Source organism: Ceratotherium simum, chromosome 7 (assembly GCF_057802395.1).
Source record: "Ceratotherium simum simum isolate JZ-2026a chromosome 7, ASM5780239v1, whole genome shotgun sequence".
NCBI classification, from domain to species: Eukaryota; Metazoa; Chordata; class Mammalia; order Perissodactyla; family Rhinocerotidae; genus Ceratotherium; species Ceratotherium simum.
The window spans coordinates 63,221,422-63,245,556 of record NC_141906.1 but is presented as its reverse complement, the minus strand read 5'-3'; the positions used below and the strand labels follow the sequence as shown (position 1 = coordinate 63,245,556).

General features: G+C 37.8%; 2 protein-coding genes across 2 annotated transcripts in view; both read right to left on the bottom strand.

Annotated features, from left to right (window-relative positions):
* BCO2 (beta-carotene oxygenase 2) overlaps positions 1 to 8,350 on the bottom strand; it is a 52,450-nt gene extending 44,100 nt beyond the window's left edge. Inside the window, exon 1 of the mRNA XM_087433698.1 lies at positions 8,110 to 8,350. The gene's annotated coding sequence lies outside the window, so the exon portion shown is untranslated. The remainder of the gene's footprint in view (positions 1 to 8,109) is intronic.
* Positions 8,351 to 16,944: 8,594 nt separating this feature from the next.
* Positions 16,945 to 24,135, bottom strand: part of TEX12 (testis expressed 12) — a 43,221-nt gene continuing 36,030 nt past the window's right edge. The window contains exons 2-5 of the mRNA XM_087434040.1: positions 19,560 to 19,638; positions 18,677 to 18,788; positions 18,531 to 18,586; positions 16,945 to 17,315 (exon numbers count right to left, since the gene is read on the bottom strand). Of these exons, the coding sequence (XP_087290166.1) occupies positions 17,175 to 17,315; positions 18,531 to 18,586; positions 18,677 to 18,788; positions 19,560 to 19,638 (388 nt within the window). The 3' untranslated portion in view covers positions 16,945 to 17,174. The remainder of the gene's footprint in view (positions 17,316 to 18,530; positions 18,587 to 18,676; positions 18,789 to 19,559; positions 19,639 to 24,135) is intronic.

The following is a 24,135-nucleotide window of genomic DNA, read 5'->3' as shown; positions in this document are numbered from 1 at the left end:
TTTTATAAACCCCAACTCCCAATGCCTTAGGAGGACTGTGGGTTTTGGACTCCACCACAGCCTCATTTTGCTGGCAAAATTAAACCATTTTTCTTTTCCTCAATCCCTGGTCATTGTGTTCATTGATTTGGCTACGGTGACATGGTCCCGGGTTTTTCCAGCTACAGAAATTTGGCAAGCCAGGCAGGAGGGGCTTGTGCTCCTGTTATGATAGGTTCGGGGATTCGATCGGAGACGTAAAAGAAACTTTGCAATCCAAACAAATGGACTGAAGGTATATTTTATTATATAGAGGATAGTAAAGGTGACAGTCCACAAACAGATGCGAATAGGTCAAATAATAAGAGGGAAAAAACACAAGCTCGACTGGAAAGGGAAAACATCCACATCGGCTGAGATAGCAGCAGATCCAAATAGGTCATATAATAAGAGGGAAAAACATCAGATCCATCAGAAAGGGAAACACCAGATCGACTGAAGGGAAATGACACAAATCAACAGGAAAGAGAAACACCAGGTTGACTGAAAAGAGAACACATCAGATCAATTACTTCACAGTAAATCAATTACTCACAACATCCACGCCCCATTGCCGGGAGAGTCCTGTCAATCGACACGGCTGGGCAAGGATCACATGTCCTGGGCAAGGCGTCCCTTCCACAGGTGGAACTCTCACCGGGTCTCAGTCTCCAGCAGTTTATATAAACAGTTACAGAGTTTACAGAGCAAGCATCTAGTGTTCCCACGCACAAATGGTTATCAGTGGCGTACGTGCACTGAGCCCCTTGGCTAACGTCCCAGCCCAGTAATTGTGTACGTGCATTGTTCTCTTTGGTTATCGACTTAGCCCGGCACAGATGGCCAGTCCATCCCGTGCTACGACGCTCCAAGAGCCTTGAAATGTTACAACTTGTAACTCTCTCCATGGCAGAAGGGCCAGTTCCCACCACACAGAAAGCAGCTTTGTATTTCTTTGTGTGCTGGTGGCTATAGGTCAATGGAGCACCCAAACATGGCTGTACTCTTGTCAAGACAGCTCCAGTGAAACACACTCTCCCTCTCCTACCTACTTGCAACGGACGGAGCAATTGGCAACAGCAGCATGCCAGGGCTGACCCGTTCATGCTGTGGGCCAGAGCTGGGAGAGGGATTCCTGAGAAGTACTTGAGCCCCTGCCAGTGGTGAGCCACCTCCCCAGGGGAGAACAGGATGGTGCCAGCAGCCGCCAGAGTTCTTTTCACTCTAGGGAAACTCCTTTTCTCTCGCCGTGGGGACACAGCCACCACTGCTCTGCATTCTCAAGGAAAAGAAACGTTTTTTTTTCTTTTTTTTTTTTTTAATTTTTTGTTTATTGCAGTAACATTGGTTTATGACATTGTAAAAATTTCAGGTGTACATCATTGTACTTCTATTTCTGCATAGATTACATCATGTTCACCACCAAAATACTAACTACAACCCATCACCACACACATGTACCGAATTATCCCGTTCACCCTCCTCCCTCCCCCCTTCCCCTCTGGTAACCACCAATCCAATCTCTGTCCCTATGTGTTTGTTTATTGTTGTTATTATCTACTACTTAATGAAGGAAATCATACGGTATTTGACCTTCTCCCTCTGCCTTATGTCACTTTGCATTATACCCTCAATGTCCATCCATGTTGTCACAAATGGCTGGATTTCATCGTTTCTTATGGCTGAGTAGTATTCCATTGTGTATATATACCACAGCTTTTTTATCCATTCGTCCCTTGATGGGCACTTAGGTTGCTTCCAAGTCTTGGCTATTGTGAATAAGCTGCAATGAACACAGGGGTGCATGTATCTTTACGCATTGGTGTTTTCAAGTTCTTTGGATAAATACCCAGCAGTGGAATAGCTGGATCATATGGTAGTTCTATCCTTGATTTTTTGAGGAATCTCCATACTGTTTTCCATAGTGGCTGCACCAGTCTGCACCCCCACCAGCAGTGTATGAGAGTTCCCTTCTGTCCACATCCTCTCCAACATATGTTGTTTCCTGTCTTGTTAATTATAGCCATTCTGACGGGTGTGAGGTGATATCTCATTGTAGTTTTGATTTCCATTTCCCTGATAGTTAATGATTTTGAACATCTTTTCATGTGTCTGTTGGCCATCTGTATATCTTCTTTGGAGAAATGACTGTTCAGGTCTTTTGCCCATTTTTTAATTGGGTTTTTAGTTTTTTTGTTGTTGAGATGCATGAGTTCTTTATATGTTTTGGAGATTAACCCCCTATCAGATGTATGGTTTGCAAACATCTTCTCCCAATTGTTAGGTTGTCTTTTCGTTTTGTTGATGGTTTCCTTTACTGTGCAGAAGCTTTTTAGTTTGATGTAGTCCCATTTGTTTAGTTTTTCTATTGCTTCTCTTGCCCAGTCAGACATGGTGCTTGAAAATCTGTTGCTAAGACCGACGTCGAAGAGCGTACTGCCTATGTTTTCTTCTAGAAGTTTCATAGTTTCAGGTCTTACATTCAAGTCTTTAATCCATTTGGAGTTAATTTTTGTGTATGGTGTAAGGTAAGGGTCTACTTTCATTTTTTTGCATGTGGCTATCCAGTTTTCCCAACACCATTTGTTGAAGAGACTTTCTTTTCTCCATTGTATGTTCTTGGCTCCTTTGTCAAAGATTAGCTGTCCATAGATGTGTGGGTTTATTTCTGGGCTTTCGATTCTATTCCGTTGATCTGTGTGTCTGTTTTTGTGCCAGTACCATGCTGTTTTGGTTACTATAGCTTTGTAGTGTATTTTGAAATCAGGGAGTGTGACACCTCCAGCTTTGTTCTTTTTTCTCAGGATTCCCTTACATATTTGGAGTCTTTTGTTGTTCCATATAAATTTTAGGATTCTTTGTTCTATTTCTGTGAAAAATGTTGTTGGAACTTTGATGGGGATTGCATTGAATCTATAGATTGCTTTAGGAAGTATGGACATCTTAACTATGTTAATTCTTCCAATCCAAGAGCACAGAATATCTTTCCATTTCTTTGTGTCTTCTTCAATTTCTTTCAGAAATGTTTTATAGTTTTCCCTGTACAGACCTTTCACCTCTTTGGTTAAGTTTATTCCTAGGTATTTTACTCTTTTGTTGCAATTGTAAATGGGATGGTATTCTTGATTTCTCTTTCTGCTACTTCGTTGTTAGTATATAGAAATGCAACTGATTTTTGTATGTTGATTTTGTATCCTGCAACTTTACCGTATTCATTTATTACTTCTAAAAGTTTTTTGGTGGATTCTTTAGGGTTTTCTATATATAAAATCATGTCATCTGCAAATAGTGACAGTTTCACTTCTTCCTTTCCAATTTGGATCCCTTTTATTTCTTTCTCTTGCCTGATTGCTCTGGCTAGGACTTCCAGTACTATGTTAAATAGCAGTGGTGACAGTGGGCATCCTTGTCTGGTTCCTGTTCTTAGAGGGACGGCTTTCAGTTTTTCACCATTGAGGATGATATTAGCTGTGGGTTTCTCATATATGGTCTTTATTATGTTGAGGTACTTTCCTTCTATACCCATTTTATTCAGAGTTTTTACCATAAATGGATGCTGTATCTTGTCAAATGCTTTCTCTGCATGTATTGAGACGATCATGTGATTTTTATTCTTCATGTTATTAATGTGGTGTATTACGTTGATTGATTTGCGAATATTGAACCATCCCTGCATACCTGGAATAAATCCCACTGGATCATGGTGTATAATCTTTTTAACGTATTGTTGTATGCAATTTGCTAGTGTTTTGTTGAGGATTTTTGCTTCGATGTTCATCAGTGATATTAGCCTGTAATTTTCTTTTTTTGTGTTGTCCTTGTCTGGTTTTGGTATTAGGGTAATTTTGGCTTCGTAGAATGAGTTAGGGAGCTTCCCCCACTCCTCAATTTTTTGGAAGAGTTTGAGAAGGATAGGTATTAAGTCTTCTTTGAATGTTTGGTAGAATTCACCAGGGAAGCCGTCTGGTCCTGGACTTTTATTTTTGTGGAGGTTTGTGATTACTGTTTCGATCTCCTTACTGGTGATTGGTCTATTCAAATTCTCTACTTCTTCTTGATCCAGTTTTGGAAGGTTGTATGATTCTAAGAATTTATCCATTTCTTCCAGATTGTCGAATTGGTTGGCATATAACTTTTCATAGTATTCTCTTATAATCTTTTGTATTTCTGAGGTGTCTGTTGTAATTTCTCCTCTTTCATTTCTGATTTAACTTATTTGTGCCTTCTCTCTTTTTTTCTTTGTGAGTCTAGCTAAAGATTTGTCAATTTCGTTTATCTTTTCAAAGAACCAGCTCTTGGTTTCATTAATTTTTTCTGTTGTTTTTTCAGTCTCTATTTCACTTATTTCTGCTCTGATTTTTATTATTTCCCTTCTTCTACTGATTTTGGGCTTGGTCTGTTCTTCTTTTTCCAGTTCCTTTAGGTGCATTGTTAGATTGTTTATTTGAGATTTTTCTTGTTTGTTGAGATAGGCCTGTATTGCTAAAAACTTCCCTCTTAGAACTGCTTTTCCTGTGTCCCATAAATTCTGGCATGCCATATTTTCATTTTCATTTGTCTCCAGGTATTTTTTGATTTCTTCTTTGATTTCTTGGTTGACCTAGTCATTGTTCAGTAGCATTTTGTTCAATCTCCACGTATTTGTGGCTTTTCTGATTTTCTTCCTATAGTTGATTTCTAGTTTCATACCGTTGTGGTCAGAAAAGATGCTTGGTATTATTTCAATATTCTTAAATTTATGGAGACTTGTTTTGTGGCCTAATATGTGATCAATCCTGGAGAATGTTCCATGTGCATTTGAAAAGAACATGTATTCTTCAGTCTTTGGATGGAATGCTCTGTACATATCTACTAGGTCCATCTGTTCTAGTGTGTCATGTAAGGCCAAGGTTTCCTTATTGATCTTCTGTTTGGATGATCTATCCGTTGGTGTAAGTGGAGTGTTAAAGTCCCCTAATATTATTGTGTTACTGTCTACTTCTCTTTTTATGTCTGTTAATAATTGCTTTATATATTTAGGTGCACCTACATTGGGTGCCTAGATATTTACAAGTGTTATATCCTCTTGTTGGATTGTTTCCTTGATCATTATGTAATGCCCTTGTCTCTTTTTACAGTTTTTGTTTTAAAGTCTATTTTGTCTGATGTGAGTACTGCTACCCCAGGTTTCTTTTTATTGCCATTTGTGTGGAGTATCTTTTTCCATCCCTTCACTTTCAGTTTGTGAGTGTCTTTAGGTCTGAAGTGTGTCTCTTGTATGCAGCATATATATGGGTCTTGTTGTTTTATCCAATCAGCCACCTTATGCCTTTTTTTTTTTTTAATATTTTATTATTTATTTATTTTTTTTTTGAGGAAGACTGGCCCTGCGCTAACATCTGTTGCCAGTCTCCCTCCTTTTCTTTTTTCCTCCCCAAAGCCCCAGTACATAGTTGTATATCATAGTGGTAGAGTTGTAGCTCTTCTATGTGCGACCCCGCCTCAGCGTGGCTTGATGAGCGGTGCATAGGTCTATGCCCAGGATCCGAACCGGCGAACCCCAGGCCGCCGAAGCAGAGCATGTGAACTTAACCGCTACGCCACCAGGCCAGCCAACCTTATGCCTTTTAATTGGAGCATTTAGTCCATTGACGTTTAAAGTAGCTATTGATAAGTGTGTACTTACTGCCATTTTTTAACTTTTTTTATTTTCTCAGTGTTTCAGTAGTCCTTCTCTGTTCCTTTCTCCTTCTATACAGAATTGATGGTCTCTTTAGTTTGACCTCTGTCTGAAAGCTCTACTCTTTAACTCCCCTCGCCCTCATTTTATGTTTTTGATATCATATCTAACCTCTTTTTTGTGCATTTGTATCCATTACCCTCTTATCATGGAAATAGATAATTTTTCCTATTTGTGGTCTTCTCTTTTCCCCTTAAATCATTCCCTTTAACATTTCTTGTAGCACTGGTTTCTTGGTGACAAACTCCTTTAATTTTTGCTTGTCTGGGAAATTTTTGATCTCTCCTTCCATTTTGAATGATAACGTTGCTGGGTAGAGTATTCTTGGCTGTAAGTTTTTTCCTTTTAGCACTTTAAATATATTGTGCCACTCTCTTCTAGCCTGTAAGGTTTCTGCTGAGAAGTCAGCTGAGAGCCTTATGGGGTTTCCTTTGTACGTTACTTGTCTTTCTCTTGCGGCTTTTAGGATTCTCTTTATCTTTAATTCTGGACATTTTGATTATGATGTGTCTTGGTGTGGGCCTCTTTGGGTTTACCTTGTTTGGGGCTCTCTGTGCTTCCTGTACCTGGATGTCTGTTTCCTTCCTTAGGTTAGGGAAGTTTTCATCTATTATTTCTTGAAATAGATTCTCTGCCCCTTTGTCTCACTCTTCTCTGTCCGGGACACCTATGAGACGGATGTTAGTGCGCTTGATGTTGTCCCAGAGGTCCCTTAGACTGTCCTCACTCTTTTTAATTCTTTTCTCTTTTACCTGTTCACCTTGGGTAATTTCTTTGAGTCTTTCATCCAGCTCGCATATCTCTGTATCCTCTACTCTGCTTTTGAGTCCCTCTAGTGAATTTTTCATTTCCAGTATTGTATTCTTCATTTCTGATTGGTTCTTTTTTATATCTTCCATTTCTTTGTTGACATTCTCACTGAGTTCATCTATTCTTCTCCCCAGATCAGTGAGCATCCTTAACACTCTTTGTTTGAACTCTCTGTCAGGTAGGTTGCTCATTTCTGTTTCACTTAGTTCCTTTTCTGCGGTTTTGTCCTGTTCCCTTACTTGGAATGTATTCCTTTGCCTCCTCATTTTGCCTCTTTCCCTATGCTTGTGTCTTCGTATTAGGTAGGTCAGCTATGTCTCCTGCTCTTGGATAGGTGACCCTATATAAGTGATGCCTTAAGAGGCCTGCAGTGTGCTTCCCTCCATTCTCAATGTTCTAGGGGTGACTCCTATGTGGGCTACGTGTGTCCTTCTGTTGTGGCGTGTTTGCTCTCCCTGTAGGCTCCCAGAGAGGCTGAGTTATGCTCCTGGCCAGCTGTTGTAATGCTAAGCTGCTTGTAGTGTTGTGGGCCCTTCAGTCTCTTTATCAGGTGTGGGGAGCCCCAGCACAGTTGGCTGCAAGTTCTAATACCACATTTGTGTTGCAGTATTTCTTTTAAGTGAGTAGGCCCCCAGCATGGCAGGTTGTTAGGCTCAGGGGCTTACAATGGCTATAAGCCTCCAGACTTTAGGTCTCTTGTCAGCTCTCTGAGGATTGCAGCTGGGTGGGGCTGGCCTCAGGCACGGGAGCACCCAATTGTTTCAGGCTTTGGAAGGTGGGGCAAACCCCTTTTGTGGGTTTCTGAGAAGCACAAGTCCTCTGTAGCTGACAAGCCCCACCACCCACAAGTCCACACACACAGTCAACACAGTCCTACCCCGTGTGCAAACCCTGACCTCCTGAAGTGGACCCAGTCTCTCCACGGCAGGAGCCCCACACACTCCACCACCGCCCCACACTCTCCACCCGCTGCCTGTGCACGCCCTGCCCCACTGAAGTTGGCCCAGTTGCCAGGCTGCAGAGAATCCAGTCACCAATCTATGCAGGCCCATAAGTTGCCTGAGGGCTTGTTGTTGGTGGGGCCAGTCTCTAGGGTGGGCTGCCTGGCCTGGCTGAGCTGGACTAAATCAGCGCTCTAGTGAGTGGGGCAGACCTGGGCTAGCAGGCCCCAGGGAGAACTCCAATGGCGTCTGTGTCAGCACGCCCACCCCAGGCCACCACAATGGCCGCCGCCAATGTCCCAGTCCCTGGAGAGGTCTCACCTCTCACCGAGATGCATTCAGGGCCTATCAGGTGAGTCTCTTTTCACCAAAGCACTGTGCACCTTTCTTTCTGGTGATTTTAGGTTCCTTTCTGAAATGGGTAAATTTGTGCATGGGCCCTTTAAGAGCCGGTTTTAATTTCTTTGTGAACCAGCTTTTCTGGTGGTACTCCCCAATGTTTTAGTAGCAGGCAAAGTCAGATGTTATGCCACTCGTCTCGATTGTGCTGGGTCCACAAAATGCCCACAGTGGGAGTGCTCCCCGGCTCAGGGCCCCGCACCTCCAGGGAGGGCTGCGTACCTTTGGGCTGCTCCCGGGCAGCCGTGAGGCGCTGCGGCTTGTGAAGGTGGTGTTTTTCCTCTCCAGAAGGGAATTTCTGCCTCTTCCACCTCAATTAGGATTGTCCTTTGTTGCAGGAGTTCCTCTTATCCAGTTTTCAGTTCTGTCTCAGGGGTAATTTTTCCACAAGTAGTTGTAAATTGGCTGTGTCTGCAGGAGGAGGTGAGTTCAGAGCCTGCTTACGCCGCCATCTTGACTTCTCCTAAAGTTGGTATATTTAAATGGGGCTTTATGTAAAATGATTACATCTCTTTTGTCTGATTGTATTATAGATTATATTATGGGGATAAATATTGTGTCTCCCTGGGGAAAGGGAACATTTCTCCTGCCTGACATTGTAAGAGTATATAAACCCACATTTCAGGCAATGCTAATTAAACATGCTAAAGGGGATCTCACTCTAAAATTGCCAAAATGTGGCAATTTCAGTTTACCCACACTGGGTGCAATTGAAAAAGCCAGCTACAAAGTTAAACAACCAATGAAAAACCTATTTTATCTTTTGAGGCTTCTAAATGAAATCAAGAATACTGTACTGCCTCTTTAAAAGAAAGTAATTAAATAATTAAACATGCCAGCCGCTGGAGCTGAATCTGCTGCTCTTCTCTCCTCTCCTGCTGAACTTCCCCACTTCAACTCCCCTGAAATTCCTGACCTAAAACTAAACAAGTGAAAATACATAAACTTTCAAGATAATTTGGAATTGTAATGGCCATTCTGGAGAACTTCTGGTTTCAGATCAGTCCACCTTAAGGGTCACCCTTAAAAGAGAGGATTCAAAACCTCTGAGGATGGGATGCAATCTTTAATTAATATACAGAAACTTCTAAAAGACAAAGTTATTTCAAAAACCGTTGTAAAAAGGCCTTACAGAAAAAGGAAAGAATCTTTAGTAAATATTTTTGGCCATCTGAGCAGATCCACCTGCTAAAAAAATAGTTGGGATCTAACTATTTTTTTTAGTTTTGTACCTGAAACCTGGCTAAAATTTTGAGGATCTCTGTGTTTATCTGTCTCTGTGTGTATTTGTTTGCCTCCAGATGGTACAGTTTCTAAAGGAGGTTTATTTAATTGGCTTGGAGTAAACACTTTTCTAAGTTATTTCTAAATGTAATAGAGCTAGCCCAGATGTCTTTCAAGTTAACAATATAAAATTATTTTTGGTAAATAAAAGCCTATTTAAGTTTGCTGCTTTGATCATAGCAAATATGTTTTCAAAGTTATTAACACTGGATATGGTACAAACATATTATCTTTGATACAAGGTTCATCAACAACAGTAATAACTTAAAATAATAACTGATTTTGCTTGATGCCTCATGAGGTTTTTATAGATGATCTAAATCTAATTGTTGACGACAAGTAAACTAAATAGATATATTATGGTGTATGTACGTAAAACAACTTCCAAATTCTTTTTGGTAACTTAAACCTTTAGAGTTTTGGGTATTTAGATCATCTTCAAATAAGATAAGATATTAGACATTAATAACTAAATATAAGTTTATCTACTGTTAGCTTCTTATTACAAAAAACTAAAAGGTGTTTTAGCTCTATTGGTAAACATGTCTTGTGTTTTGTTAAAAAACTGTACTATAAAGTAATGTGTTTCTAAAATTATAAAAAAGTGTATAAATTTGTCAAGCCACAGAATGCTACTGTAAAAGACAGTTAATAATTGCTTGCTTATTTAGTTGTTACTTAAAAATTAAGGTTTCTAAGGGTTAAAAATTCTAATATGTCATTAAGGCTACTAAAAAATTTTTTAAAAATATGTTTGTATTCAAAAAAAGTAAGATATGTTTTTAGTAAAGAAGATATAGAAAATGAAAATATTTTTGTTTGTTTGGTTAAGAAAGATAAATTTCTCCTAAAGTACTAGAAGGGAAAAAAGAAGGCATGGGACAAATTCTGAAGATTAAAAAGTAAGTGATAGAAGGTTTGTGAAAGTAAAACCCTGAGGAGTTTTGTGCATGGTCAAGTTGGCTAAGATTGAAATAAATTTAAGTAAACTGGTACAAAGTTAAAATTTGACTTTCTCTCTCTCAAGAAGATAATTTTCTTGAACTTTTAGTCCACTCTTGCTGAGAAGATTATAAAAGGTGTATTTTCTGAGCCGTCTACCAGAGGGGTAGGGATTTTATGTTTTATCAAAATAAATTTCCTAAATTGTTTTTATCAGGTCTTTAATCACAGGTGCTAAGGTTTTTCGTACAGCTATTTAATTTTTTTGCATTTGCCTGAAGATCTTTAGCTGTCACCTTGTTTAAATGGACAGCTAAACATTGCTTTATGGGAACCTATGATATTACGTGGGTAAATGTTATTGATATAAGTGTTTTAAAATTGTATAACATTACTAGAATTCTGATCTGTCCTGGTTATCAGTCATAAGTCTAGTTATTATTTTAAAGTATTGTTTGTCACAGAAATTAACCAAACTTCTTTATCAATTGCCATTTTTGGGTCTTGTTTATAAACACTTATTTTATTCTGATGCTTTTACAGAATATGTTTCATCTTCAGAGAAATTCATGGAAAGACTTTAACACTCTACAATACAGTTTTCTGATAAACTTTCAGATTGTAAAACTAAATTGGGTGAGAAATCACAAAATTCTAACTGAAAAACTGATGACTTCGTGAAACTGCTAACAGAGGATTAAGATCAAAAATTGATTGCACAGGACTGAGTGAACTAATGAGGATAATTATAATTTATATAACTTTTTGTTTGAAATGTTGTTGATTTTTTTAATATTTTGTTTTTCCAGGTTTAGGAAAAACTTTTTCTTTTAAGGAACTATGACTTGTAAAGCAGAATTAAAACATTTATCATTTTCTCCCTACCTGATCCCTCCAGGATTTGAAATCTCTTAGCAAGTGAGTATTGTTTTCATGGCAATATAGTTGTTTACATAACTTCAATAAGAATCTGTTCTTCTTATAACAGGACACAATTGGAAACACTGGTTATATTACCAAAGCTTTGACTGGAACATCATATTTCAAAAACATATGCAGGCTCAGATATGACCAGACAGCTTTTGAGGAATAAAGATTGGACTTTACGAAATAAAGCCACTTGGAAGTATTGGCCTGGTACCTTGTTTACAGCATTCCCAAACAGCAACCTTATGGATAAGTAAAGAAGGTCATTTATCTAGCAGGTGCCTGGAACCTCAAGATTTTGGGGAACCTCAAAAGAAGAGAGGAATTCACCCAAATCTGTAGATACTAGAGGCAAGTCTGTGACAAAGTCCTTGGCTTGGGTTTCCTGGCCTCGAGAGGCCTTTGAAGTTCAATCTGAGATTGCTTATAAAAAGTTCCAGCAAAGCAGATTTAAAAGAGCCTGTACATTCACTGGCTATTCTTGCTGTACTTATGTAAAGAATTGGGCCACGTTTATTAAAACTAAACTTATTTTGCAAAACAGTTAGTTTTAATTTGGCTATCTTTTATAAAATGAGGGTGATTTTAGAGGGAAAAATATATGTTTCAATAGAAACTATAGTACACATTTGTGGATATTAGATTCTAGTTCTGTTAATCGTCTTTGAGGTTTTGTTTTCTACCTGTAAACTGGACTGGATCATGAATTCTTCTAGTCCCCAGAGGTACCAGGTCCAGACTGGTTTTCAGAACTGTTTTCTTGGATTCCCCAAGGAATTAAGTCTATTTTTCAGGGACTGTTAAAATTTGGGTTATCTATACTTCTTATCCTTTTGGTCAGATGCTTAATGTGCCTTTAGATATTGTTCCAAACTGTTAAACAAGGTACAAAAGTTCTAATAATACAAAATGTCAACCTGAAGCTGGAAACAAAAAAATATTTCCAAATGAATGCTAAACAGTCTCATTCCTCTAACCTGGACCTATGCGTCAATCATCGCCCCAATCCCTCAAGATTAAGGAATGAACATAAAATAGAGGTAGAATTGACGCTGGCCCTCATACCAGTTCCCCTATGTTGAACCAAACATATATGGATTTAAAAACCAAAAAGCACTCATTCTCCCTTTTGCTGCTTTTCTAAGGTACATTCACATGTACGTATTTGTTGTTTTAACCTTTGTACCCTTGAATTCCACAAGGCAAATGGAAGTAAATTGTTAGAAGCCCAGGTGGCTTCTCACTGAAGTTATGGCTAATCACCAGTTCTTGAGGTTTGCTACAGGGAAACTGATATCTAGAAATTATCAAGAAGCTGAAGCTCCCCAACTCCTGGTTCCTGGCACCAAACCTACCATTCATCATGGAGACAGACAAACAGAGGACACCTGCAGCTTCCCTTATCTCAGCCAAATGCAGGCTGATGGGAGGACACTGAACTGCAAAGCCACAGCTCCCCCTCCTTTGTAAACCTTACAAGGTTTACAAAACCTTGTAAACTTTGTAAACCTTACAAGGTTTACAAAACCTTGTAAACTTTGTAACTGTTAATTGGTGGCAGTTTCCTTCCTCTCACCAGGGCCCAATTTCGGGTGGCATGGGAGGATTGATCAATGGGGCCCTAAACCTCCTGCTGTAGATAGAGATAACATCTGGCCCAGCACCAGGGGTCTGGGACCCCCTGCAATACTTCCCCAACAAATGATTAGACAGTACATTCTTTCCCATAGATTTTCCTTTAAAAACTCCAACTCCTAATGGCTCGGGAGGACTGTGAGTTTTGGACTCCACCACAGCCTCATTTTGCTGGCAAAATTAAACCATTTTTCTTTTCCTCAATCCCTGGTCATTGTGTTCATTGATTCAGCTACAGTGACAGGGTCCCGGGTTTTTCCAGCTACATCATCATAATTGTACCCTTCTCTTCACCTAGGATATTTCCGATCTCCTTCAGGGGAAATTCACTTACTCTACTCATCCTTCAAGATCCAGTGCCACGTCACCTGCTTCATAAACACAACATTCCCATTTCCTATAGCAAGAACTGATTCTCCTTAGTCTGAACTCACACAGCTTCTGTTTTAGCTCTCTTATGGCACTTATCTTATTCTGTCTTGAGCAATAAAGATTAATATACTTTATAACCTCTACTGCCAATATTCCTTGAGCACAGGGTCTTGTTTCTGCTCCCACCCCAGTACCTAACACTGCCTTTCACACAGCAAGTACTAAATTAATGAATTAAAAAATTTTAAAGTTTATAGTGTATATCAGTATGATTTCTGATAGCTCTATATCAGCCAATTTCAAGAAATAAAATCATATAACAATAGTAGCTATAATAGAAAGCTACAGAACAAAAAACAGGGGTTTTAAGGCTGTCCCCTAAAATGCAAATAGAAGAACCAAACATTTACATTAGAATGTGTAGCACTGATTTTCACTTGAGAAAGATCGAAATAGTGAATATTCTTCTTATTGCAGATAGAAAAGAATCCCTAAACCTTGAGTCCTGCCCCTATATGTTGAGTAAAATACACAAATGGAACGGCTGTTTCCCTGATGACAAGTAAACAAATCCTAACTCAGTCTTCTTTAATTCCCAGCTCTGTAGTGTTGCTGCCTGCATCTGCTCCACATAGAGTGGAAAACTTCAGAAGCCCCCAGTATTCTTCAGGAAAGAGGCACAAAATTCTAAGTTCTGGCTGGTAGGAAGAGGACTAAGGGGTAAATCTCTTGCCTGGAATCCGGTGTAGTATTACAGAAAGGAAACCCACTACAATGGTAGAAAGATTGCTGACAAAATGGAGAAAGATTTGAAAAAACAGTTTTGTATTGAGTTCAGTAGCAGCAGCTCCCATGATTTCCAAATCCTCACACTCACTGGCAGCGAGGTGAAACACTTCCTGGGCTGTCCCTGGCTCACTGACAGAACAGGAGGAATGGGGGGAAGTGGGGAGGTGGTGAAGAGCCAGGGCTTCAAAACAGCTGCAATCTCTCTTAGTCTCCTTTCCATGACAAGTATCCCAACAATCTATCTATAATAAGTAGCTGCTTGAAATATTAAAATGGGACCATCATAGTGGTCTTCCTCCCTAAATTTTACTCTTTCAAATCTTTCATCACACTACAATTAAGTCAGTTGATCCATGGGATCAATTTCATTATGCCACTCCCCTCTGAAAGATTCAGATCTCCTCTTTCCTTACTAAATAAAGTCCAAATTTAGTCTGTCAACAAAGGACTTTACAACGTGGCCACAACCTACCTTTCATCCTTTAACTCTCTGCCTTTCTAGCACCTTCCTTCTTCCTTTTCTTTTCTATACATTTAATTTACAAAACATTTTCTGACAATCTAGTGTGAATAAGTTCCTGTGAAAATATGCCATTAAAAAACATAACCACACATAATTTTATTAATTTAAGAAACATTTTTGAGGGCCGGCCCCGTGGCTTGGTGGTTAAGTGAGCGCGCTCCACTGCTGGCGACCCGGGTTCGGATCCCGGGCTCGCACTGACGCGCTGCTTCTCTGGCCATGCTGAGGCCGCGTCCCACATACAGCAACTAGAAGGATGTGCAGCTATGACATGCAACTATCTACTGGGGCTTTGGGGGGCAAAAATAAATAAATAAAATCTTTAAAAAAAAAAATAAAAAAAAAATAAAAAAAAAAAAGAAACATTTTTGAGCACAAATGTATCAAATACTGTGCTACAAATTGATAATATCAAGAAATAAGATTCAGTCCCTGCTCTCCAGTAGTTTAAATGATACACTATTCCACTTTGTGAATTCTCAGCCCAGTAAAATGACTTTCTAACATACCATGTGTTTTTGTTCTTCTGTGCCTTTGAACAAACTTTTCCTCACCTGAAATATCCTCCCTCTTTCCTTTTCAAAAACCCATTTCAAAATCTACTTCTCTGACCCCTTGCCAAAGGCCTTCTAATAACTCCCACTAGAAGCAGTTACTAGCACTGTCAGAGATACATCTAACATTTACGTCACGTCTTCCTAGCAAAGACATAGAAGTGTATTTCAAGAAAGGAGTGGTTAAAATTGTCAGAAGGGAGAACAAAGAGTATCTTAAACTATTCTGTATACCCCACAGTGCCTAGCAGAGTATGATGTACAAAGATATTCAATATATATTTTGATTTGTAATCAGTGAAAAATAATTTATAAACTTGTGAAATTTTATTGAAATGAGTGATAATAGATGTGTAAACTAAAGGGCAATGGTATTCCTACAATAGCATATCTCCAGTTATGAGATAATTATTCTTGTTTATATGGATGGTATCAAAGACATCAAATTTTGATAAAAATAAGAATTGGGCTTTGAGGAACTTTTACTCTAGGAAATAGCTGTTCTGACCAGTAAACACATTGTGACTAAAAATCAGTTCCCTAGTTTTAATTATACCAGATGAAATGATCTAATCAATTCTCTTAACCTGTAACAGGGAAGAACCAGATGCTGAACAATGGTGACATGATCAAGACATAGCAAGTATATTATGAAATCCACTCTGAAACAATCTGTTAGCCTTATTTTCACATTAATAATAAATATTTAGAAAAAAAAAACCTCAAGAACATTTCTTAATGATGATGGGCCAGTTGAGTCATCTTTGTATTCACTACATTAAAGAACCCTATAAACGGATGTTAGCCCAGGGCTGATCTTCCTCACAAAAAAAAAAAAAAAGAACTCTATAACCTAACAGAATAACTCAAAATCCAGGTGACATGTCATATTAACTCAAACATAGTCTTCTTGTTGCATTTAGTATTTAAAAATCCCATTTCTAATAGTTACTTCATTGACCTCCAACTTATCCTATGCCATTAGCATATCCCTCTACAAACCTAATAATTTTTTCCACTTAATAACCAATATTTTTAGTAAATATTATTTTATTTTACTATTTTCAATACTTTCTTGTATGTCTATTTATGTTATGTGGTAAATATGCCTTAAAATAGTAATGTGATGAAATGAGATTTTATTTTAACATTTAGAAGGCAGCAAGGCAAACGTGTTGTCCACCTGAAGAATACCAAATTCCCTGTGGTACTGCTTGTAAATATGTCCAAATTGGTGATGTTTACATCAGCAAAATATATGTATAATAGACTGAATTATCTATATGACTGAAAAATGGGTGCTGTGATTTTTTGAAATCTTATTAATATAGTTATTATATAATTATATAACATATTGAAAGCTTTCAATAAAATCATAGCAATACCTTCCATCAAAGTGAGAATTTTTTTTTAGTTTGATGAGTATTAGAGATCCTCTAGTCCAAATTCAATTTCTGAATTATAATAAGATTGAAATGATTTACCAAGGTCGCCTTGTTGTTTACCCAATCTCTTTACTTCTGGACCACTAATCTTTATCCCATACCACACAGCTGCTAAGGCTTCTAAACATAATTCACTAACCGTACCATTGATACGGTTGATGTGTAAAAAAGCCAACTCATATAAGGTTCTGGTTAGTAATTTCTGGTTTTTATTTTACCACAAGAAAATAATTTTTTTCTATCAGCCATGGATAATAACTAATAGTGAAAATAATCAAATGGTAATATTAAATAGCAATAGCACATGTTATATTTTATTACATATTGAGAAATTAGACAAATTACTTTTGGGTTTTAATTTTTTTCTAATACTGACCATGAAAAACATTTTAAAATTATCCCCAAAGCTATCTATCTGCTATTTAAATAAAATATTCTAAAAGAAAAAGTGCAACATTATTAAACATTATCAAATTAACTCATTGAATCCTTTTAGAAGTTTAAGAAAGCCTAGGAGGTTTTCTTAAAAAAGAAAGAAAAAAAAGAAAGAAAAGAATTCATGTATAATTTAAATAATTTACACTTTTATAAAATATGCCAAGTATCTGACCCTCAAAAGAACAGCTACGTACTTCATATTAATGTCCAGCTTAAAGCTCCTTTTAAACTAGAAAAGAAATTCAAGGAGTTTCCCCTTCTTATGTTTAAGGTACACATTTTCCTTTAACAACCAGAGAGCTTTCAAAGCATGAATGTCATTCTCTCATTACAATAAATAATGGGATTAAATTCTCAACTTATTTTAAGTACACAATTTTATCTGTGCAGTGTGTTTGCAATCACTGTAAACCTCTGTCTCAGGAGCTCTCTTTTTTGTATTAGAAAGTTTTCAATAGTATTGGCTTCTTTGAAGAGTCCATCTATTTCGTCAATATAAGATGCATCTACTGCTGCTCTCTCACTAATGGGGAAAAAAAAATTTTAATTAAACTAAATAGTTATAACATCTAAACACACTATCATAGGGATGTTCTTTATTATGTTAAATTTGTTAGCTATTTCATTTAAATGGCTTTGTACATCAGAAAGCTTCATTAATTTACAAACACTCCTCACTAAAAGTTAAATTAGTCCCACAAATGTTTTTGAGTACCCAAAACCTCCCGACACAGCAAAATGTGTATCTTATTCATTATAATTCTTTTTTTTTTTTTTTTTAAAGATTTTATTTATTTTTTGCCCCCAAAGCCCCAGTAGATAGTTGTATGTCACAGCTGCACACCCTTCTAGTTGCTGTATGTGGGACTCGGCCTCAGGCTGGACAGAGAAGTGGTGCCTCGATGCGCACCCGGGATCCGAACCCAGGCCGCCAGCATCACAGCGCGCGCACTTAACCACCAAGCCACAGGGCCGGCCCTCATTATAATTCTAATATTAAACTATACATATTAATAGCCACACAAACCATTATTCAAATATAATGACTGTCCAATAGTTTTAAAAAACACCTTATAAAACATAATCTCAGGCCAATAAAATATTTAAATTCAGCCTTCAAATATATATAGATAATATTTAAGTATTTCATAAATAGAAATATTTATTTTACCTTTAATATCACTCTATTATTATCATTAACTTCACCAAATGGTATTTTTCTCAAAGAGGTTTTTTCACAAAATTTTAAATGTTATATCATCTTATTAGAGATCAAAATATATCCAGCCTAGTATTAGCCCTGGTAGTAGCAAAACAAAGGATGTTTAGTGGAAAAGTTAGGGGTTATTCTTTAAAAATAACCAACTAACTTATTACAAGAAACTGAAGTAGAGTAAAAAATTCCAAAATTATAATTACTGGAAAGGTTTTGCAGCCACTGAACTAAACTTCGCATTATGAATTTTCCAGAAGAAAACTTCTACAGTCATGCGCTGCATAACTACGTTTCAGTCAATGATGGACCACATATACAATGGTGGTCCCATAAGATTAGTACCATATAGCCTAGGTGTGTAACAGGCTATACCATCTAGGTGTGTGTAAGTACACTCTATGATGTTTGCACAACAACAAAATCACCTAACAACACATTTCTCAGAACATATCCTTGTCATTAAGGAGGGCATGTCTGCATTTCTAAGATAAAGACTCAAGAGAATATACTATAAGTACTTGCCTTAAGATCTTTGCATATGTAGACAACATTAGATTAATTTCCTTGCTCATATCTGTTAAAAAAAATCACTAAGTTACAAACTGTAACAAATCTTCTGTATTATAAAATCAATGTATAGAATTATAAGCATTTTAAACATCACCATTCAAATCTTTCTCCAGGGCTTCATCTTTATAAAATAGTCCAGAGCTTTCAGAGAAAGAGGAATCTGATTTTCCAAGAGAGGACAGTTGTGGACTATCTGGCATCTGAGGCTATAGAAGAAAGTAAAAAAATAGGTAAACAGTCAACGAGATCCTTAGAATATATATATTCTCTCAAAAAAAAAAAAAAGCAAATAAAACATCTTCCAGAAAAAAAAGCAAACATGCTACAAATTATATGCTCTTGTGTCCTAAATAAGTCACTTGAAATTTTATTATTAAGGAAACTCTTAGGCCCAACAAGCACCTTGTTCAACATACTAAATTTTATTTTGGTTTTACATTAGACCTTGAATATGGTATTAATCCTCTGATGAAGAATTTTCCTGTATCTTGAACCAGTAGATGTTTCCATAGCAATACAGCAAAACTTTCATTTAGTCAATAGCCAAATGCTTGCAAAATTTTGCAAGATAACATAATCTTTAAGCAAATAATGTTCCAAATGCAAAGAGATCAATTGATGGGGGTAGTAGTAAAGAAGGGCAGGATACAGTGCTCTTTAAAAATATCAGCAACTGCAGCACCTAGGTATTCTACTTATTACAGCAAAATAATTATTTAAAGTCCTATGTACCATAAAGGCATGAACCCACTTCTGTCTCTAGATCACAAATTACCACAAAGAAATCTCCCAACAGTTTCTTGGACGCCTGTACTTGGTGAAAAAGCAGCTGGAATCAACATGGTTCCTGCTGGGACAATCCCAGCTCTGGGAATATGAAAACATTAAATTCCATTTATAAATAGAACTTTCTTAAATGGAAGAAATTTGAGAAGCATATAAAATAAAATAAAAGGCTCCAGGAACATATAGATTACCTCCAACTCTCTTGTTCTCTTGCAATTTCTAGTATCAGGTTTTTCAAGGTGACCTGCCATCATATTCTGGAGGCAACAGCTGCAAAGTTTAGAGCAATGCCAAATTTAGGTACAAACTCCATGCTAGAGCTCTCTTGAATCCTTCCCTTTCCTTCCACTTCTGCTGCCACTATTAATTTAGGCTCTCCTTAACTGTCATGTACCTCTCAACTACTCAATTTCTCCCTTCTCTGTTTCATCCTACCAACAGCTGTTTGGCAATCTTTCAAAACTCTAATTCCCACATTCCCTTAACCTTTCAAAACTCTGATTACTGCATTCTCTTAACTCAAAAATCTTCCCTTGACTAGTCATTTCTCCAGAATAAGTTCGAATTCCATGGTATGGCATCCAAAGGCCTACATCACCTGGAGCCAATCTCCCATTCCCATGATTTTCATGTACTCCCACTATATACAGTTAGCCAAACTAGTCTCTTTGGCACTTCTGCCTTGTTTCAGGATTCAAGATTCTGCTACCTTCACAAGTTCTTAATGTTAAAATAGATCTTACAGTTCATCTAATTCAACCTCATTTTTTACAGACATGAAAACCGGACAGAGATAGTTGACCAAGATCAAACAAGTAAAATTGGGCCAGACTAGAACCAGGATCTCTTTTAGTCTGAGATTGTTTCCACTGTTCTATCTTACCTTCCTACAGCATCTAATTTTACTTTTAAATTACTTTCCTAAAAATTCTGAAGATAATCTCCCTAGGAGTCTGAAACATTAAGTTTAAACTTAAAGAAAAAATGTTGAAACCTAGAATGGTATAGTCTCTACATCTTAAGAGACTAGTGAGGAGCCCTCTTGACTCAAATTATCAATTTACTTTGTCGTTTTTGCTGACCTGGATAACTGTAATGAATCTGACTGGTCATATATATATATAATATTCATATATGTAAGACAGCAACAACAAATAATAAAGATGTTTGTTTAGTAAATTCCGCACAGTGCTTCTACATTCCCATCGGTAACTTTCTAGTACATAAGTTCAAGTGCTATAATAGAAATATGTGGAAAATACTACACATGCACAGTAGTGCTCACTTTGCCTTGGGAAGTTCAAAACTGTTTCAGAGAAGCCAATATGAGAGTTGTTCTCTTCTCCCTTCCCCTTTTTCTTTTTTCCTTTTACACTTCTCTTCTCTCTCAAAATAACAGAATGTGCACGTATGTCAAACTAAAACTTTTATAATTAGGTAATTCTGTTTCTGCAAAGACAAAGTCAATTCCTGTCATAACTTAGGGCCTCCGCTGAATCCAGGTCTGGCCAAGACGCTGGGCCTCATCCTGTGACAAACACCATTCACAGCCACTGTCCTCGGCTATGCAATCTAAGACGTTGGCGACTTAGTCATTACCAAGAAGTACCCCTTTGCCTTATGTAACCTTTTCTTCTAGTCTTCTCTTTCTTCTCAAGGCCACCTCGGCCCCTCAGGCCATTTCACCTACATTTTTTCTCACTTCCACCCCGCTCTCTTTCCTCCCCACTTGTGCTTCGGCCCCACCAGAGACCCTGAGAGGGAGTTTCTATCCTCTCACTGCCTTATTTTACGAGCACTGATCCCTGCAGCCCCACCCTAAGATCAGTCTACTACGCAGCGTCGCGCTCTTCCTCTTCTGCGAAAGCACGGAAATGAAGATGTCAGCCGCGCGCGAGTGCGCAGACTCCGCCGGCGGCAGCGGGAGGCGCGCGGCGTTCCCAGCGGTCAGCGCGCGAATCACGTGACTGCCGCGAGGCCTCTGGGACCGTGGCTTGAAGCCCTCACGCGCTGCGGCGCAAAGGTGGCTCTCTGCCGTTTACCTCCCGCGCTTCCCCTCGTGTTGGAATCTCTGTGAAACAGAAAATCTCTCCCAGACTTCCAGCCTGTGTGGGCCAGAAGGGAAAAATCTGGCACTGGTCTCTGAAGAAGGAACGAGAAAGTGTTGCCACAGCAAAGCCGTGGTGTGTCCCCGCTTCTTTGAATCTCAGTGAAGGAACACAAAATAGTACGCCCGCCACTTTTCCAGTAAAAGTTACCTCCTATTCCAGATGGTTTGTTTGAAGGAAGGGTTTCTACCGGAGTTCCTCTGGCCTGCAAGTGAAACTTGTAGATTCACAGCCTCCGTTCCTTCACCTCTTTTGTTTGGTGCAAGCAAACTCTCAGAATCACACCCTTTTAGAAAATTCTTTACCTGATGTGTCATGAAGTTTAGTCGACTTACTTAGCAGCTCTCAAGAAATATTTTGTAACATGCATAGCTCACATACTCAAAGCTTAGCCTCATCGCGTGCTTTAATGTGGCAACTTTGACCTGCCGATTCAAAGATAGACGTTCTAAACTAATCCCTAGTTAGTTGATGTAGAAGAAAAAAAGCAAATCACCTAATAAAACAAAGGTCAATAACACCCTTCATAAAGTCCAGGTACATAATCTTACAGCTTAGCAAATTATATTTGACACATGTTTTTTCCCTTTGGTTTCTTTGAAAGTTTGTTGTCATAAAGACTTGTAAGTATTGTGTGTATGTTTATTTGTTGGCTGTTTGTGAAGAAGCCGATTGTTTATGTAAGTTCCTGGAAAACAGGTACTCAGTTTATTTAACTTGATTTGCTAGTGTGGTGAAATATAAGTCACTTAATAAAACTAGACTAGAGGAAGATGGTGCAGTTATTAACAGTCTTTGAAAGATCCCAATTATTGTCTGAGGACTGATGGCCATGTGTGTTGAAATTTTCCTTACCTGTGGTAAAATGAGGGAAAAAGTAATGAATTTTTCATAAAGCCAATGTATTTACTTTAAAGGATTGCCCTTTATTCTGATACTACGTCCTTCCTAATTTTTTGATGTTAAAGTGTTCTTTCATGCGATAAAAATATAAAGAATTTTAGATTTTTAATGTCTTTACTTGGTAAAATATAAAGTCCACTCAGTGTTTCTCTCTTCATTATTATCATTATTTTTGTTATTATTCTTAGTGGTCTGTTAAATCCAAAAGTCAGGGAAATACTGATCTAATTCCTCTCCCAGTCTTCACGTTGTATGATATCTAAACAAGTAATCTAGTTCTTAAAATACTTGCAGGAAAAACGATTTCACCTAATAAGTAAATGTTTACATCAGATTAAGAGAAACCATGGACATTTTATTTTATTTTTAAAATCTTCATTGTATAAGCTAAATAAGAAAGAATAAGTGAGAGGGTGTGGAGGGTTATACTTATCTAGTGCTTTAAAATAATCAAAGGGCTATCACCATCTCATTTAATCTTCACAAAAAACCTTATGAAGTAGGCAGGACATGGAGACATTTGGGTTGCTCTATATCAAAGAAAAAAATGTTTGTCCCAAAACTAAGAAATGGGTAAATTATGCATTCTACAACTTTACAGCTAGAGTAAAACAATTGGCAATGGGCCCTTTGAAATTAACTTGTTTAGTGCTCTGCTTTGATCACTGTTTGACTCCAGTTCATGTTTTCATGTTAATTGGCCCAATTGGACACTACAGGTGGAGGATGAAAACTTGTTATTTCTACTTCAATCATGCGTGTATTCTTATCATATACTTGCTTAAATGTGCTATTTTTTTTCTTCTGGTAGTCACTACGCCAAGCAGCTCTAGCCATCCTGCCACAGACTTCCTTTGTAATCACCACTGTGGACATGATATTTTTATGGCCTTATCAAATGAAAACCATATCTTGTTAAAAACAAAACAAAAAACCCAACTAGCTGCTTATATAAGCAGTTTGTTTCCTTACTCTAGAACTCCTCTGTTTCCATATAGTCTCTATACTGGCAAAAAAGCAAAAACAAAAAGTCACCTTGTTAATTCTCTTGCTAGCAAGATAATACAATTTAGCAAGTGTTCAAGAGAAAATTGTCCGGCCGGCCCTGTGGCTTAGCGGTTGCGTGTGCTCCGCCGCTGGCAGCCCGGGTTTGGATCCTGGGCGCGCACCGACGCACCGCTTCTCCAGCTGTGCTGAGGCCACGTCCCACATACAGCAGCTAGAGGGATGTGCAGCTGTGACATACAACTATGTACTGGGGCTTTGGGGGGAAAAAAATAAATAAAATTATTAAAAAAAAGAGAGAAAATTGTCTAAGAAACTGTTTCTGCTAATTATTTTCAAGTCTTTGATATTTACACTTTGCTTTTTAAAAGCTACATTTTAGGTACTATGATTATATTATAGGGATTATTCTAATAGGGCTGATTATTCAGCACTGTTAGAGAAGAAAAAAGTTTTGTGCTGAAGTGTGAGTAGAAAGTCTCAAAATAGAGATTAATGTGAGAAAAAGATGCTTCTAATTGACCAAGCAGATGCTTTTTTTAAAGTGCTTGGATGTACTTCTGAAAGAGGTACAAGGTTTGGAAAGCCCAGAACTCCAACTTTTACAGAAGAAATTAAATCATTAAAATAGTGATTTTACATGAAAAGAAATACCCATATACTCTGACACTTTATTTCAAGTTCTACGGCCTTAGGAAAGAGCCCACGTCTGAAGGCGGCTCCAAGGCGTGCCAGAAGAGTCTCCTCCCTC